General features: G+C 42.3%; 1 protein-coding gene across 20 annotated transcripts in view; it reads left to right on the top strand.

Moving 5' to 3' along the window:
• RCBTB2 (RCC1 and BTB domain containing protein 2) overlaps window positions 1–14670 on the top strand; it is an 86134-nt gene that overhangs the window by 26928 nt on the left and 44536 nt on the right. For 11 of the 20 annotated variants that reach the window (XR_010600786.1, XR_010600807.1, XR_010600787.1 and 8 more), the window contains 4 exons: window positions 7293–7454; window positions 7688–7838; window positions 8632–8798; window positions 9649–9807. Coding sequence is in view for 13 of the 20 variants with exons in the window: in XM_065593740.1 (XP_065449812.1) it covers window positions 7293–7454; window positions 7688–7838; window positions 8632–8798; window positions 9649–9807 (639 nt within the window). In the remaining 7 variants the exon portion in view is untranslated. The remainder of the gene's footprint in view (window positions 1–7292; window positions 7455–7687; window positions 7839–8631; window positions 8799–9648; window positions 9808–14670) is intronic. The other 9 variants (XR_010600804.1, XR_010600803.1, XM_042842725.2 and 6 more) reach the window with 1 other exon arrangement.

Raw genomic sequence — 14670 nt, 5'->3', positions numbered from 1 at the left:
TTTGGAGGATTTTCTTGCCATGCTGTATTAGGAGGAGAACATCACCAGACAGGCATTTAAATTGTTTTATTTAACTAAAACAACATTGTTATGTATTCTGGATTTTTTTCTTCAACAGCAAACATACAATATTTTAACAAAACAAGCATATGAATTTTTGAATGTAGTTAAACAGTCAATTTTTTTAAAATCAGGTTTGTTTTTGTTAAAAACAATTTTAACTAAAATAGTTGAATGAAATATTAAAAAAAAATTAAATCAACTGTGTCAGCCAGGTCAACATGAGAAACTTAAAATATTGGCTTCTGCAGCTAACTTAGTCATCTTCACCTTCATTTTCCTGTTTGTTCATAATCTGGAAAAGAAAAACAAGCTTTCCTGCTTTTTCAGGTCCCAAATGATTTCTCAATTTGGAATGAATTAGTCCAAAGGAAGAAAATATTCTTTCTACGCTGGCAGAAGAAGCTACTGCTGTTGAAAGTGAGATTATCACTTCAATGGTCTCTGAATCCCAGTGCTTGACTTCCACCAGTTCACTGGTGTGACTTTCTTTAAAACATCATCAGCAAACCTATATTTCTTGAATGGTTCTTATTCCTAAACTGGGTCTCTTTTACGGCCTGTTGCCATTATAGGTTTGCCCTTGTAGTGAGAGAATGGTATGGTAGATCTCAAATCAATGAAGGCTACACTCAGAAAGACCTGAAGACTTCTGGAATATGCTGCTCAAACAGTTTCACTTTTGTCCCTCCCTTCTCACATTTATCTCCAGACTTCTCCTTATCCAGATCTATTCCTCCCCCAACAATCTTCTATTCATTGAACTTTTTGAAACTTTGCACTTTCAGAGAGAGAGGTAAGGGATTTACTCTGTGTACACAAATTTACAGAGGGACAATACGGTTGAGGTCTGTTATTATTTCTCTATACATTATTTATTTATTTTAATGTTTTGCTGTTAACAAACATGTTATCTCTGGAGACACAAATCCACAGTTTGAGAGCTGCAAAACTAAGCATTTCTGATGGTATCTTCTAGATCAGAGGTGGGCAAACTACGGCCCGCGGACCACATCCGGCCCGTTGGACCCTCCTGCCCGGCCTCTGAGCTCCTGGCCCGGGAGGCTACCCCAGGCCACTCCCCTGCTGTTTCCCCCTCCCCTACAGCCTCAGCTAACTCCGTCGCCGGTGCAATGCTCTGGGCGGCGGGGCTGCAAGCTTCTGGGGCAGTGCAGCTGCAGAGCCCGGCCTGACCCGATGCTCTGTGCTGCGCGGTGGCGATGGTGTGGCTTGCTCCCGCCAGGCAGCATGGCTGAAGGGGGCAGGGAGCGCGGGGGTTGGATAGAGGGCAGGGGAGTTCGGGGTAGTGGTCAGGGGGCGGGGGTGTGACTAGGGGTCGGGGCGGTCAGAGGGCAGGGAACAGGGGGGTTGAATGGGGGCAAGGGTCTTGGGGGGGCAGTCAGGAATGAGAGGAGGGGTTGGATGGGGGGGGCAGTCGGGGCAGGGGTTCCCGGGCCAGTCAGGGGACAGGGAGAAGGGATGGTTGGATGGGGCAGGGATTCCGGGGGGGGGGCAGTCAGGAATGAGAGAGGGGTTGGATGGGGGGCGGGGCAGTCAGGGGCAGGGGTTCCCGGGCCAGTCAGGGGACAGGGAGAAGGGATGGTTGGATGGGGCAGGGATTCTGGGGGGGCAGTCAGGAATGAGAGGGGGGTTGGATGGGCCGGTGGGGGGCAGGCAGAGGTTCCAGGGGCGGTCAGGGTGCAGGGGGTGTGTGGATGGGGCAGAGGTTCTGGGGGGGAGCAGTCAGGAAACAGGGGGGTTGGATGGGGCAGGAGTCCCAGGGAGCGGCAAATGGTAGGGTCCCTTCATACAATTTCCAAAACCTGATGTGGCCCTCAGGCCAAACAGTTTGCCCGCCCCTGTTCTAAACTGAGCACTGAGTCCTATTGGGTAGATAGAAAGATTATCCTAAATCAGGGGTAGGCAACCTATGGCACGGGTGCCAAAGGCGGCACACGAGCTGATTTTCAGTGGCACTCCCACTGCCCGGGTCCTGGCCACTGGTCCGGGGGGCTCTGCATTTTAATTTAATTTTAAATGAAGCTTCTTAAACATTTTAAAAACCTTATTTATTTTACATACAATAATCGTTTAGTTATATATTATAGACTTACAGAAAGAGACCTTCTAAAAACGTTAAAATGTATTACTGGCACGTGAAACCTTAAATTAGAGTGAATAAATGAAGACTCGGCACACCACTTCTGAAAGGTTGCCGGCCCCTGATCTAAACCATCCCTGACAGGTGTTTGTCTAACCTACTCTTAAGAAGCTACAATGATGGAGGCAATTTATTCCAGTGCTTAACCATCCTGACAGGAAGTTTTTCCAAATATCCAACTTAAACCTACACTGCCCTTGCTGCAGTTGCTACTAGTCCTAGACTCAAAGGTTAACGAGAACAATTTTTCTCCCTTCCTCTCTCTCTTGTAACAGTTTTTAAGTACATAAAAGGTTATGTCCCCTTTTAGTCGCCTCTTCTCCAGACTAAACAAACCCAGTTTTTTCCATCTCCCATCATAGGTCATGTTTTTTAGACCTTTAATAATGTTGATTGCTCTTCTCTGGATTGTCTCCAATTTAGAGAAATGTGGTGCCCAGAAATGGACACAGTACTCCAGTTGAGGCCAAATCAGCATGGAGTAGAGTAGAATCATTATTTCTTGTCTTGCTTACAAAACTAGCGGCACTATGCCAACCGAGGATTCCTCTCTGCTAGGGACTCCTCCAATGGTCAGATCTTCTAGCTCTGAGATATCAGTCTCTGTGCCACCAGAGCAGTGCAAAGCAGCCACAGGCGCACACAGGTGAATGGAGGCTTATGTCTTTGATTCTAGATTTACAGTCAATATAAGGCATTGCTCTCACGAAGATCGGGGGGGGGGGGGCGGGAGGGAGAATTCAATTATAATATATAATGAAGACCTGTATAACTTTTTAAAATTTGTTGTTTTCCCCTGCTTGTTGTTTACTTCCGACATAGCATGACTATCAAGGCTGGTCTCCTTTGCATCTGCTGGAGGACTTAGGCCAGGGGTAGGCAACCTATGGCACGGGTGCCGAAGGCGGCATGCGAGCTGATTTTCAGTGGCACTCAGGCTGCCCGGGTCCTTGCCATCGGTCCAGGGGACTCTGCATTTTAATTTAATTTTAAATGAAGCTTCTTAAACATTTTTAAAACCTTATTTACTTTATATGCAACAATAGTTGAGTTATATATTATAGACTTATAGAAAGAGACCTTCTAAAAACGTTAAAATGTATTACTGGCACACGAAACCTTAAATTAGAGTGAATAAATGAAGACTCGGCACACCACTTCTGAAAGGTTGCTGACCCCTGTCCTAAATAATCTGTACAGAAGCCCCGGGAAGCCCATAAAATTGGGTCCCTGATCCATGAACTATGGGAACTCATTTACAAAATTTTTCTTAAACATAACATGAATATATTGTCTCATACTACAGACTTATAATTTATAATCTCTATTCCATTATGAGATATCTTTGAGCTATAATGTATCTTAATTAAAACTATCTTGATATAGGTTTTTTCTTCAAAAAGCATTTTATGAAAAAAATCCGATTTAAATAAAAAAAATCTGATTTTTTGTATTTATTTTTTTAAAAAATCATTGATTTTTATCCACCCTGGTTTTCATTTAGAGATCTATTGGGGAGCTGGTTCGTCCTCCATCACAGGATAGGGCAGTCCAAAAGACTAACTTCTGTCCTTGTTGCAGTGGCCTGTAGGGGCCATTGCGCTGGTATAGAATTGCCAGGGTGTAGGATCACGCAGTCACTCCCCCATCCATGCAGGATTCTCCCAGAGCCTCAGCAGGTGATACAGTCTCCTATGTGTGTGGGGGGGTGTAAAGTTGGCTCTCTGGCTCCTGCACAGGGCCTACTGTGCACATGTATTCCCCATGGAGAGGGGCAGGGGAAACCCTTTATGGGTCCTATGCACTAGCTGGAACAAAGGGGCCACAAGCCATGGGTGAATTCTCCTATTCAGTAGTGTATACTGCATATAGTTTCACTTTAATGGAGTTTTTCAAGCGCTTATGATCATTATTTAGACCACATGTGTCAAACTCAAGGCCCGCGGGCCACATTCGGCCCGCCATACAATTATATCCGGCCCGCGAAATCGTTTTATATATCTGTTTTTAATGGCCCTGTGATATGACGCCCCAATAACACACACTACAAATCCCATGATGCAGTGCAATTGCCGCCAACGGCAAGCCGCGGTTCAAGTTCGCGGTCTGTTGATGTATACAACGCTAATATCAAATCAAAGCTAGACCCCAACAATGGCCAAGAGAAAAATTGATTCTGAAAACCGAGGCTTTCAAAGCCGGTGGGAGAATGAGTATATGTTTACTGAAATTGCAGGTAAACCAGTGTGTCTCCTTTGCGGGAGTAATATCGCTGTAATGAAGGAGTATAACCTAAGACGGCACTACGAGACGAAACATGAGAACAAATTCAAAAACCTGAGCGCAGGACAGAAGCTACAAAAGGTAGAGGAGTTGAAGAAGAATTTGACATCCCAGCAGACGTTTTTCACCAAAGCAAAATCACAAAGTGAAGCTGCTGTGAAAGCAAGTTTCATTGTGGCCGAAGAGATCGCCAAATCAGGACGGCCGTTTACCGAGGGGGAATTCGTAAAGAATTGTATGATGAAAGTGTGCGACGTCCTTTGTCCAGATAAAACGCGAGCGTTTGCAAATGTAAGCCTCAGCAGAAACACTGTTGCTAATCGGGTTTGTGAGATGGCGACTGATTTGAAAACACAGTTGATTGAAAGAGCAAAAGATTTTGTTGCATACTCCCTTGCCGTGGATGAAACTACTGACACGACTGACACTGCACAGCTGGCGATATTTATCCGTGGTGTGGATTCCAATTTGTGCGTAACAGAGGAAATACTGGACATTAAATCGATGCACGGGACAACGAAAGGAGAAGACATCTTTGGAAATGTATTTCAAAGTGTAACCGACATGAAACTGCCGTGGGAAAAACTCGTTGGACTTACAACAGATGGCGCACCTGCTATGTGTGGTGAAAAAAATGGACTGGTGGGAAGGATGCGCTCAAAGATGCGGGAGGAGAACTGTGCCGGTGAGTTGACAGTGTATCACTGCATCATACACCAGGAATCGCTGAGTGCTAAAGTCCTAAAAATGGATCATGTGATGAACACTGTAACACAAACCGTCAACTTTATCAGAGCCCACGGTTTAAATCACCGCCAATTCCAGTCTTTTCTGCGGGAAATAGATAGCGAGTTTGGCGATATGCCATATCATACGGAGGTCCGGTGGCTAAGTCGGGGAAAAGTTCTCAAAAGACACTTTGAGCTGCGAGAGGAAATCTGCCAGTTCATGGACAGTAAGGGGAAAGACTGCACAGTTCTGCGGGATGAAAAGTGGAAATGTGAGTTGGCGTTCCTGGCTGACATAACGTCGCATCTTAGCGCTTTAAACCTTCAACTCCAGGGACGGGAGCACATAATAACCGATATGCATGATGCAGTGAAGGCATTTCAAGTGAAGCTGCGCTTATGGGAGACACAAATGCACCAATGCAACTTGTCTCACTTTCCCTGTTGCCAAGTAATACGGAACCAAGAAAGTGCCACAGTTTTCCCAAATGCCACCTTTGCTGAAAAACTCAGCGCGCTGCGCACTGAGTTCGCACGGCGCTTCAGTGACTTTGAGGCACAGAAAAGTAACTTCGAGCTGCTTCGCAACCCATTTGCAGTCGATGTGGAAACCGCACCTGTAGAAATGCAGATGGAGCTGATAGAACTGCAATGTAACGGGACACTGAAGGCAAAGTACGACACTGCGGGGCCAGCACAGTTCACTCGCTTCATTCCTGAAGCGATGCCGCAGCTCCGCCAACATGCGGCTCGAATCCTGTCCATGTTTGGCAGCACATATCTGTGCGAGCAGCTGTTCTCTGTGATGAAAATTAACAAAACGTCACACAGGAGTCGCCTCACTGATGAACACCTGCAATCGATCCTGAGAATCTTCACAACACAGAACCTAACCCCAAACATAAACGAACTTGTTCCAAAAGAAAAGACTCCAAGTATCAGGCTCTGACTAAATAGGACAAGAAAATGGAATGTTATGATTTGTTATGATTATACTTTTGCTTTAAATTCAAATTTTTATTTATATTTTCAGATTTTTTAATATTCCAGCATGTACAGATTTTGAATGTATTGTATTGACAGGATATTTTTTTATGAAGAGCAAAATATTTTAAGTTGAAATGTATTTATTTTGGAATGATATCCTGTATTTTGGTTCATATTAATGGTTAAAAAACATAAATATTTAGTCTGTTAAATAAATGGTTATACTGTTCGGCCCGCGAGTTTTGAGTTTTGGCCCCCTGTGCAATTGAGTTTGACACCCCTGATTTAGACCTTCATTTAGCAAGGCACTTAAGCATGTGCTTAGCTTTCATGACGAATAGCTGCATTGACTACAGTTGGGCTATTGTCATGCCTCTATCTAGACATATTCTTAAGTGTCTTAATGAATAGTGGCTGCTAACAAACATTGTTCTTAGTGCTGTACAGACATTGGAAAGAAAGCTAGATCCTGCAAACTCTTACTAACAGGTGTAGTCCCACTGAAGTCAGACTTAGGCTCCAAAGCCCATTGAAATCAATGAATGTCTTTCCATTGACTTCAGTGGGCTTTGGATCAGAATCTAAATGTTTGTGGAATAAGGGCCTAAATTAGTCATAGGTAATACAGTTCAACCATGCATAACATATTGAAAGGGAAAACCATTAATTATGTTCGTCATAGTCCAAGAAACAGAACATTGAACTTAAGCTGCACAAACTACGTCCATAAAAATAACTTCTTGTTCCCTCTTGGAAGCAAGGGAATTTAATTTCGGAAATATAAATTTTGGAAAACTAGAGACAGAAGTGATTGTCTCAGTATGTCTACACATTATTTGGTGCTTTTCTCTATTTTTTTCTTTTGTTCTTTATCATGGTGTATAAGGATTCTTTTTTTAATCACTGTCCATCCAGAACCTACTTTTGAAATAAGATGTTGTTTTGTGCTTGGGCAAGAAAGTAATACCCTTTCTTATCTACTGTTTAATTTTTCTTTAGATTTAGCCCTTTCATTGTACAAGGTTGAACGTTTTCCTTTTTTCTAAATATCTGATATCACTTTTTAATCTCAGCAGGTGATACATGCTACTTTCTTATCAGCCCTGAAGATGTTGGATGTTGGAAAATGGCCAATTTTTGCTCTCTGCTCTCAAGAAGAACTGAAGTTAATTCGTCAAGCCTGTGTATTTGGCAGTGCTGGTAATGAAGTGTTGTATGCAACTGAAAATGATGAGGTAATTATCAGAGAAAGTGTATATTAATGGAATATTATTTGGTAACTATTTGATTAATTATTAATTCAGGATAGATTAGCAGTGAAGCCAGAATTATGATAATAGACCCTGGAGAAGTATCATACATTAATTATTGAATAAAGAAAGTTTAGGATGGATTATTTTAATTTAAATGGTAAATGTTACAGTAGTAATAAAGAACTTGCTACATTAACAATAAGATTTTATAACAGGTGTTTGTGCTTGGCACCAACTGCAGTGGCTGTTTGGGAACAGGCGACATTCAGAGCACTATTGAACCACAGAGATTAGATACTTTATGTGGCAAAAAGATAGCCTGTCTGAGCTATGGAAGTGGTCCCCATGTTGTTGTTACTACTGCAGGTAATGTGTGGTGAGAATATTGTATTTTTAAAATGTGTGCCTTCTTCAGTTGGCCTGATTATTTGTGAGAGACCTGAATTGTGAGAGTGAAATGGACAATCCTGTTTCTTAGACTGATATAGTATTAGTGAAAATGCAAGGGTATAGATTCTGTGGAAGGATTAATAATTATTCTCTAGTTCATATCAAAATAGATATCTGATGAAATGGTACATCAAACATTTATTTAACCTTTCTGATAGGATGCTATGGCTCCTAAAACACTTCAAAATATACTTTTCAAGGATACAAAGTGGAGATGGCATATTTCAAGAATACTACTAATAATTAATATATTATTAATTATTATTTATTAATAAATAATGACAGTGTTATCTGAGGAACTCATAGTACTTTACAAAGAATGGAAAGTATCATTATTCTGGTTTTGACGAGAAAACCAAGGCACAGGGACAAATTAATTGACCACGGCCAGAAATGGCAGAGCTAGGAATAGAATTCAGGTCTCATCTGACTCCCATTCCTATGTCCTCTCTTCTGGACCACACTATCTCCTATCACTTTCTTTTAATGTGATTCTCTTGGTATTACACTTTTAGACATTTATTGAACACTGGGGGAATAATAGCATTCTTGTGTACAGGGGACTAATAGCCTAAGGGGCATATAAATACTTAGATAGGAAGTGTGCAGCATTGTTGAACTTGACTTTTTTTATTTTCTGTCATCTTGTGATGCATCGTCATTAGATAAGTAGATGTTTTAAAGATGATTTTTCACACTTTTATTATAGAAGGAGAAGTGTACACATGGGGCCATAATGCTTATAGTCAACTGGGCAATGGTACAACAAATCATGGTTTAGTTCCCTGTCAAGTCTCTACTAACTTGGTAAACAAGAAAGTAATTGAAGTTGCCTGTGGCTCCCACCATTCCATGGTGTTAACATCTGATGGAGAGGTGAGAATAGTTAGCATAAATCTGCATAAACTGCGTTTTCCTTTGTATGGAATTTATTTAGGATGCTGGAAACAGAAAAACATACAATACCTAGCACAATGGGACCTGGCCTGGCTGTCCTCTAGGTGCTGCTGTGATATAAATATTTAATAATAATTGGAAGATCTGAGGTCTATCAATGTTTGTCCACCTACAATTACAGGAAGTTGCTTATGGGATAGCTGATCCTAATGAAAGACCAGCACTTGATATTGCAAAGGCTGGCTAAAAATATCTGTGACCTCTCCCATTATGCCCTGCTGTGAAAAATTTGTTCACACCATTAAATTTGGCAGTAAATTAAACTCTGTGCAAATGTGGAAGGATCACCATAGTTAAATATCTAAACCCATTGAGGTACAAAGTATTGTTCTGTTACACTCTGAGATATCATTGGTGTCCAATTACTTGTCCTATTTTGTTTTCTTTCAGTATCTCTGTAGACAAAGAATCACAAGTATACTTATTTTGTTTTCTTCCAGTAACTCTGTAGACAAAGAATCACAAGTATACCCCACAGGATGCATAATCTTTGATAGTAGGGAAGGATTTCTTCTTGTTTTTTTAACTAGTCGAGCATTAGAAATTAGAGTTGAAAGGAGTGACAGATTTCTGGAAGAAAATAAAAAAGGAAACAAACATTTCTGTGTCTTTCCTAGATGCACAGAAAATAATTGCTGTAGTCTTGTAATCCACATATGTTTAGAATATATTTTTTTAATATGTGCAGTTTATCTAACTTGGATATTTGGTTAAAGTAATATGTTACAGGGAATAATATGTTATTCTGTTAATGACTCTTCTATAACAGGTGTATGCATGGGGTTATAATAATTCAGGACAGGTTGGATCTGGTTCAACAGCTAATCAGCCAATTCCTCGAAGAGTTACCAGCTGCCTACAAAATAAGATAGCTGTTAATATAGCTTGTGGACAGATGTGCTCAATGGCTGTTGTAGAAAATGGGGAGGTAAGAATGTTCTTAAAGTTAAAATATTTTTTTGACTGAATTTTATTTTATTCAGCATTATTGGCTACAAATTGTTGATCGTATCTACCTTTGCAAGCACTATCACAGTTAAAACTGCTGAGAAAAGTAATATTAATCTGTAACTTCCAAAATCTGGTAATCTGTACTGTTATAAGAAAGTTTTCATCAGAAATTGTCCCACTTGTTCCCACTGTCCCCACCACATATATAAACATATCATCTGAGAGATACTTTACCCAAATTAGCTAAATTTACCCCTTTCAGAACAAATCTCTGCAGTAAACGGAAAAGAATTCATTTAAAATTAATTAATTACATTCTTTTAAGAATAAATATTTGAACCCAACATTAATTTTTGAGATTCTAATCCAATGGTTCCCTAACTTTTTTAACTAACGTGACCCACCAGCTGTATTTTGTCTTTTTTTTTGCAATCCACCATTATATATGTGAATATATATAATGCACCCTCCGCCTGCACCGCAACCCTAAAACTGGTGTGCAGGAGAAGCCGCAGGGAATATGGGGGTTGGAAAGTAAGCCTGCAATGGTGGCTCCTGTCCCACAGGGCTGGGCATGACTCCTCACTCCCGAAACATGGGGTCTCAGCGCCACTCAGGTTTGGTCTGGCCACCTATCCATCGTGACAGAGGGGTGGCTTGGCCTAATTTGAGTGAGTGACACTGCAAACCGTGTGCTAGGGTGCAACCCTTGGAGCTGTTTAAAGAAACTGATAGACTTAGTGCCTGGACTGGTTATTTCCTGGAGGCATTTCTGCTGTTACCTTTCATAATTTCCCATTCAACTTTTCAGATAATAAACATTCTGCTAGTAAGTCAGCATACACTAGTCAGAAATCCATACAGAGTCATCTGATAACCATCCAGCATATTTTCTGTCTTAAGAACCTGTGCGGCTGAGCTTTCATATGGCTCTTCTTTCCCGTTACTCCCTGTTGCTTGTACACTTGAGACCTAGTGCTCCCACTTATACCTCCCATTCGATTACTAGAGAGTGTGTATAGTGTCCCTTTGTCATTCAAGTGGTTGGTTGCTTCCTCACCTGGAGGTGTTAGAAGAAGCAATTCTTTGGGCCATAGGGAGAAATATATCACGACTGGATCCTTGTGAAGCAACTCTCAACCATGTGCTGCTTTTAACAGCAGAAGAATCAGGCGAGGGAGAGTTTTTCAAACCTCTGCCATTGCCAGATTCTTTTCTCTGCCCCACCTCCCCATAGGTTTTCCCCCCACCTGCCCAGGGACTTCAACAGCCTAACCTCTGCTTCTCTGGAGGAAGGGGGAGGAGCATTGTTCCCCCCTCCCTACGGGGGTGGCCTAATGTTCCCCACAGGCTGAGTCAAGGTGAACAAAATTCCTTCTCCCACTTTGCTCAGGGTCTATTACATTTTTACAGACTATCAGGCAGTCAATGATTGCAGGAAAAAGTCTCCCCTCCTTCCTGGCAACAGTTACCTTTGTCATCTCCCAAACAGATGTCTTACACCCTACTTGGTCATTTCCCATCCTAGGGTGGATGTCATAGTTTTTGCAGTACACCACAGCTGCCGCAGTGTCCCTACTTTTGGATGAAAATACTGCATTCACCATGCTCTGTACTTCCCCTGAGTGCCTGGTAATAGTAGGCAGAGAGCTTATTTCCCTGATCTAGGCTTTAGGACCCAGAGAATTCCACTTCAAGTCAGTAGGTCTTATCAATCCTGCTGCTCAGGTATTTGTTTGCATACACTGAGAAAGTAACTTGATTCCTCTTGGATAGCAGAGATCCATCCCTGTCAGCTATCCCATTAGCATTTTGGCTAACACAATCTATTGTGTTACTCCTCATTCTTTTTGCTGATACAGACTAACACGGCTACCACTCTAAAACAATCTCTTGCCACTCTGGGACTAACAGAAGAGACGTGATTTATCTTTTCTGCTTTGAAACCACAATATTATTCCCCAAAAGCAAAGAATATGGAATATGTTACAATATACCTTCAACCAGCATCCCAGACTCTTCCTGGGTCTGTACAGAAATCTGCATGTAGAGTGAAGGCTTTTATACCAGGAACTTTAACCCACATTACACATCCTGGCAGCGTTTCATGTGTTTCACAACATGGGGCTTAACTGTCATCTTAGTTCTAAGAATGAGGAGTACGTGTCGCACCTTAGAGACTAACAAATTTATTTGAGCATAAGCTTTCGTGGGCTAAGACTAACACGGCTACCACTCTGAAACCTATCACTATCTTAGTTCTAGTATCTCTCCATCTAGTGTATGTCTCCCCATTGATTACCATCTTCCATTCCCACTGGCTATGCCATGGATCTGCACCCAGGAGGGTGCAGCATGACTTGTAGACAAAGGATTGGGGTGTAAATGGTTCAGTGTTAGCCTGTCTGCTGATGGCCTATAATGTTATGTGATTCCCTCCCTCCCTCTCTCAGTCACACAGATAATTCTGTGAGGTTGATGTTCAGCTGACATTTCTAGCACTGTACCTGGGACTCAGTGAGCAACCTGGGCAATTCCAAATAAAGTGACTCTGTTGGCCATATATGGCACACCGCTTTTCCCCATCGGTTTCCCTCCCCACTAGGTTTGGGTCTCAGTTTAGGCCCAGTCCCTGGACTCTGATCCCATTCCATGCCTGTTAGGTTTTCTATCAAACCGAGGATGACTATCCACATAATGGTCTGCCATTTTCACAGCTATAGTAATATCTCTAGGATTTGTGTTTGATTTCAGTTCAGGGTGGCGGAGTTTATAGAACTGTTTTATATCCATTAATTCGTAGGACTCATAGACCATTTTGACCCTCAAGCTGTTCCCCATTTCCTTACAGAACTCCTAATTAGAGTTGAAACCTCAGCATAGGTCATATCCCTTTCTTTTCTGAATTTCCTGAAACTTTCTCCTATGCATACGAAGAGTCAGTTTAAACTTTGTCACAAAAGCTTGTTTACAATTATTTTAATCTTTGTAATCCTCCCTTCCCATAAAGGTGAAAATGTCCAAGACCTTTGTCCCAGACAGTACTAGAGTCAGCTACTGTACCATGTCCTCCTTCCCCACCTTATTCAGTTCACACCCCATTTCGAAAGCAATAAGAAATATATCCATGTCATCCCCCTCCCTAAAGTGAGGAAGGATGAAAGGATGTGGACAAATTGGAGAGTCCAGCAGAGGGCAGCGAAAATTATCTGGGGGCTGGGGCACATGACTTGCGAGGAGAGGCTCAGGGAACTGGGCTTGTATAGTTTGCAGAAGAGAAGAGTGAGGGGGGATTCGATAGCAGCCTTCAACTACCTGAAGGGGGGTTCCAAAGAAGATAGAGCTCGGACGTTCTCAGTGGTGGCAGATGATGGAACAAAGAGCAATGGTCTCAAGTTTTAGTGGGGGAGGTCTAGGTTAGATATTAGGAAACACTATTTCACTAGGAGGGTGGTGAAGCACTGGAATGGGTTACCTAGGGAGGTGGTGGAATCTCCATCCTTAGAGGTTTTTAAGGCTTGGCTTGACAAAGCCCTGGCTGGGGTGATATAGTTGGTGTGGGTCCTGCTTTGAGCAGGGGGTTGGACTAGATGACTCCTGAGGTCTCTTCCAACCCTAATCTTCTATGATTCTATGATTCTGAGTAATTTGGAGGCTATGCCACCCACTAGGAGAGGTACAGGAGGTATGGCTTTACCTACTGGATTAAGGATTTGAAGGCACAGTTTCTCCATCTCGAGCTGATATTGATGTTCCTTGTCCTTCTGTTTCTCCTCATACTAGCACTACTTCTGCTTTTCTTCTCTCTCATATTGATGTTGGCGCTTCTCATACTGGCACTGGTTCTCTTTCTCTTATTTTACTTATGCTGCTGCTCCCAGTCTGAAAGCTGTTGGATTTCCAGATACACACTGTCCCTCTTCAGCTGCAGCCTCTCCTGCTCTAGTTGCTGAGCTATCTACAACTCCTGTTGCAGGGGTGTACTTGGCCTTCATAGTACATAGCTGCTGCCACTCTAGGTCTCTTCCCTGTTTCTCTCTAGGGATAGATTCCCAGATTTTTCTCACGTGCTGGAAGTTCCCTGCAGACCTAACCCATTATTCTGCTTCTGGTCATTAGAATTCAGCAAATTAACTAGCTGTGTTTTAGTATGATCCTCAGTGTTGAGTTGCCTTCCCCTGAATAGCCCAGACAGCTGATTTTTCTTCAGCTGTTTATAATTCATCTTGTCATCTCTCTTTTTGCTGTTCCTTTCCCAAAAAGACTATTGAGTCTTTTCTCTATGCTTTCCCCACTTCAGGTACTTGCTTCACTGATGTTGGCACTTATGCAGTTCACACTCTTACAGATCCCTGCACATTCTGCCACCATATATGCCACAGTCCAGGGCAACTGCACCTGTGTTCTCCCTTTGTGGTCCAGCAAGGGCACCCATTCTGTGCTTCCAGCTGCCCAGCCATTGCCTCTCTTGGACAAAGACACGAGTCTCTTGCCTTCTCACTGGGGTATTTCCAGGCTGAATAGTTCCTTGTGATATCCCCAGCAAAAGGCAGGCTGCCTGAGCAGGCTTCTTTTGCCTTCTCTTCAGAGATGGTTAACAGTGAGATTACCTGAGGGGTTAATCTACCACACAGTGCTTTCTAAGCAAGCACATTTTGTTCCTAAAAGTAAAAGCAATATAATGAAAACATATTAAAAACAATAAAAGAAGCTACTTGCATGGTAATAAGCTTATCAGAGATCACCCCAACTCCAAGAAGGGCTCTGGCAGGTGAGCAGTCCTTCCAACCCATCCAGGAGTTTTCCTGTGGCTTTCAGTTCATAACACCTTCTGCTCAGA

This window comes from Chrysemys picta, chromosome 1 (assembly GCF_011386835.1).
Source record: "Chrysemys picta bellii isolate R12L10 chromosome 1, ASM1138683v2, whole genome shotgun sequence".
Lineage (NCBI taxonomy): Eukaryota > Metazoa > Chordata > Testudines > Emydidae > Chrysemys > Chrysemys picta.
Note: the sequence above shows the minus strand (reverse complement) of the source record. Positions and strands in the feature narration are given on the sequence as shown.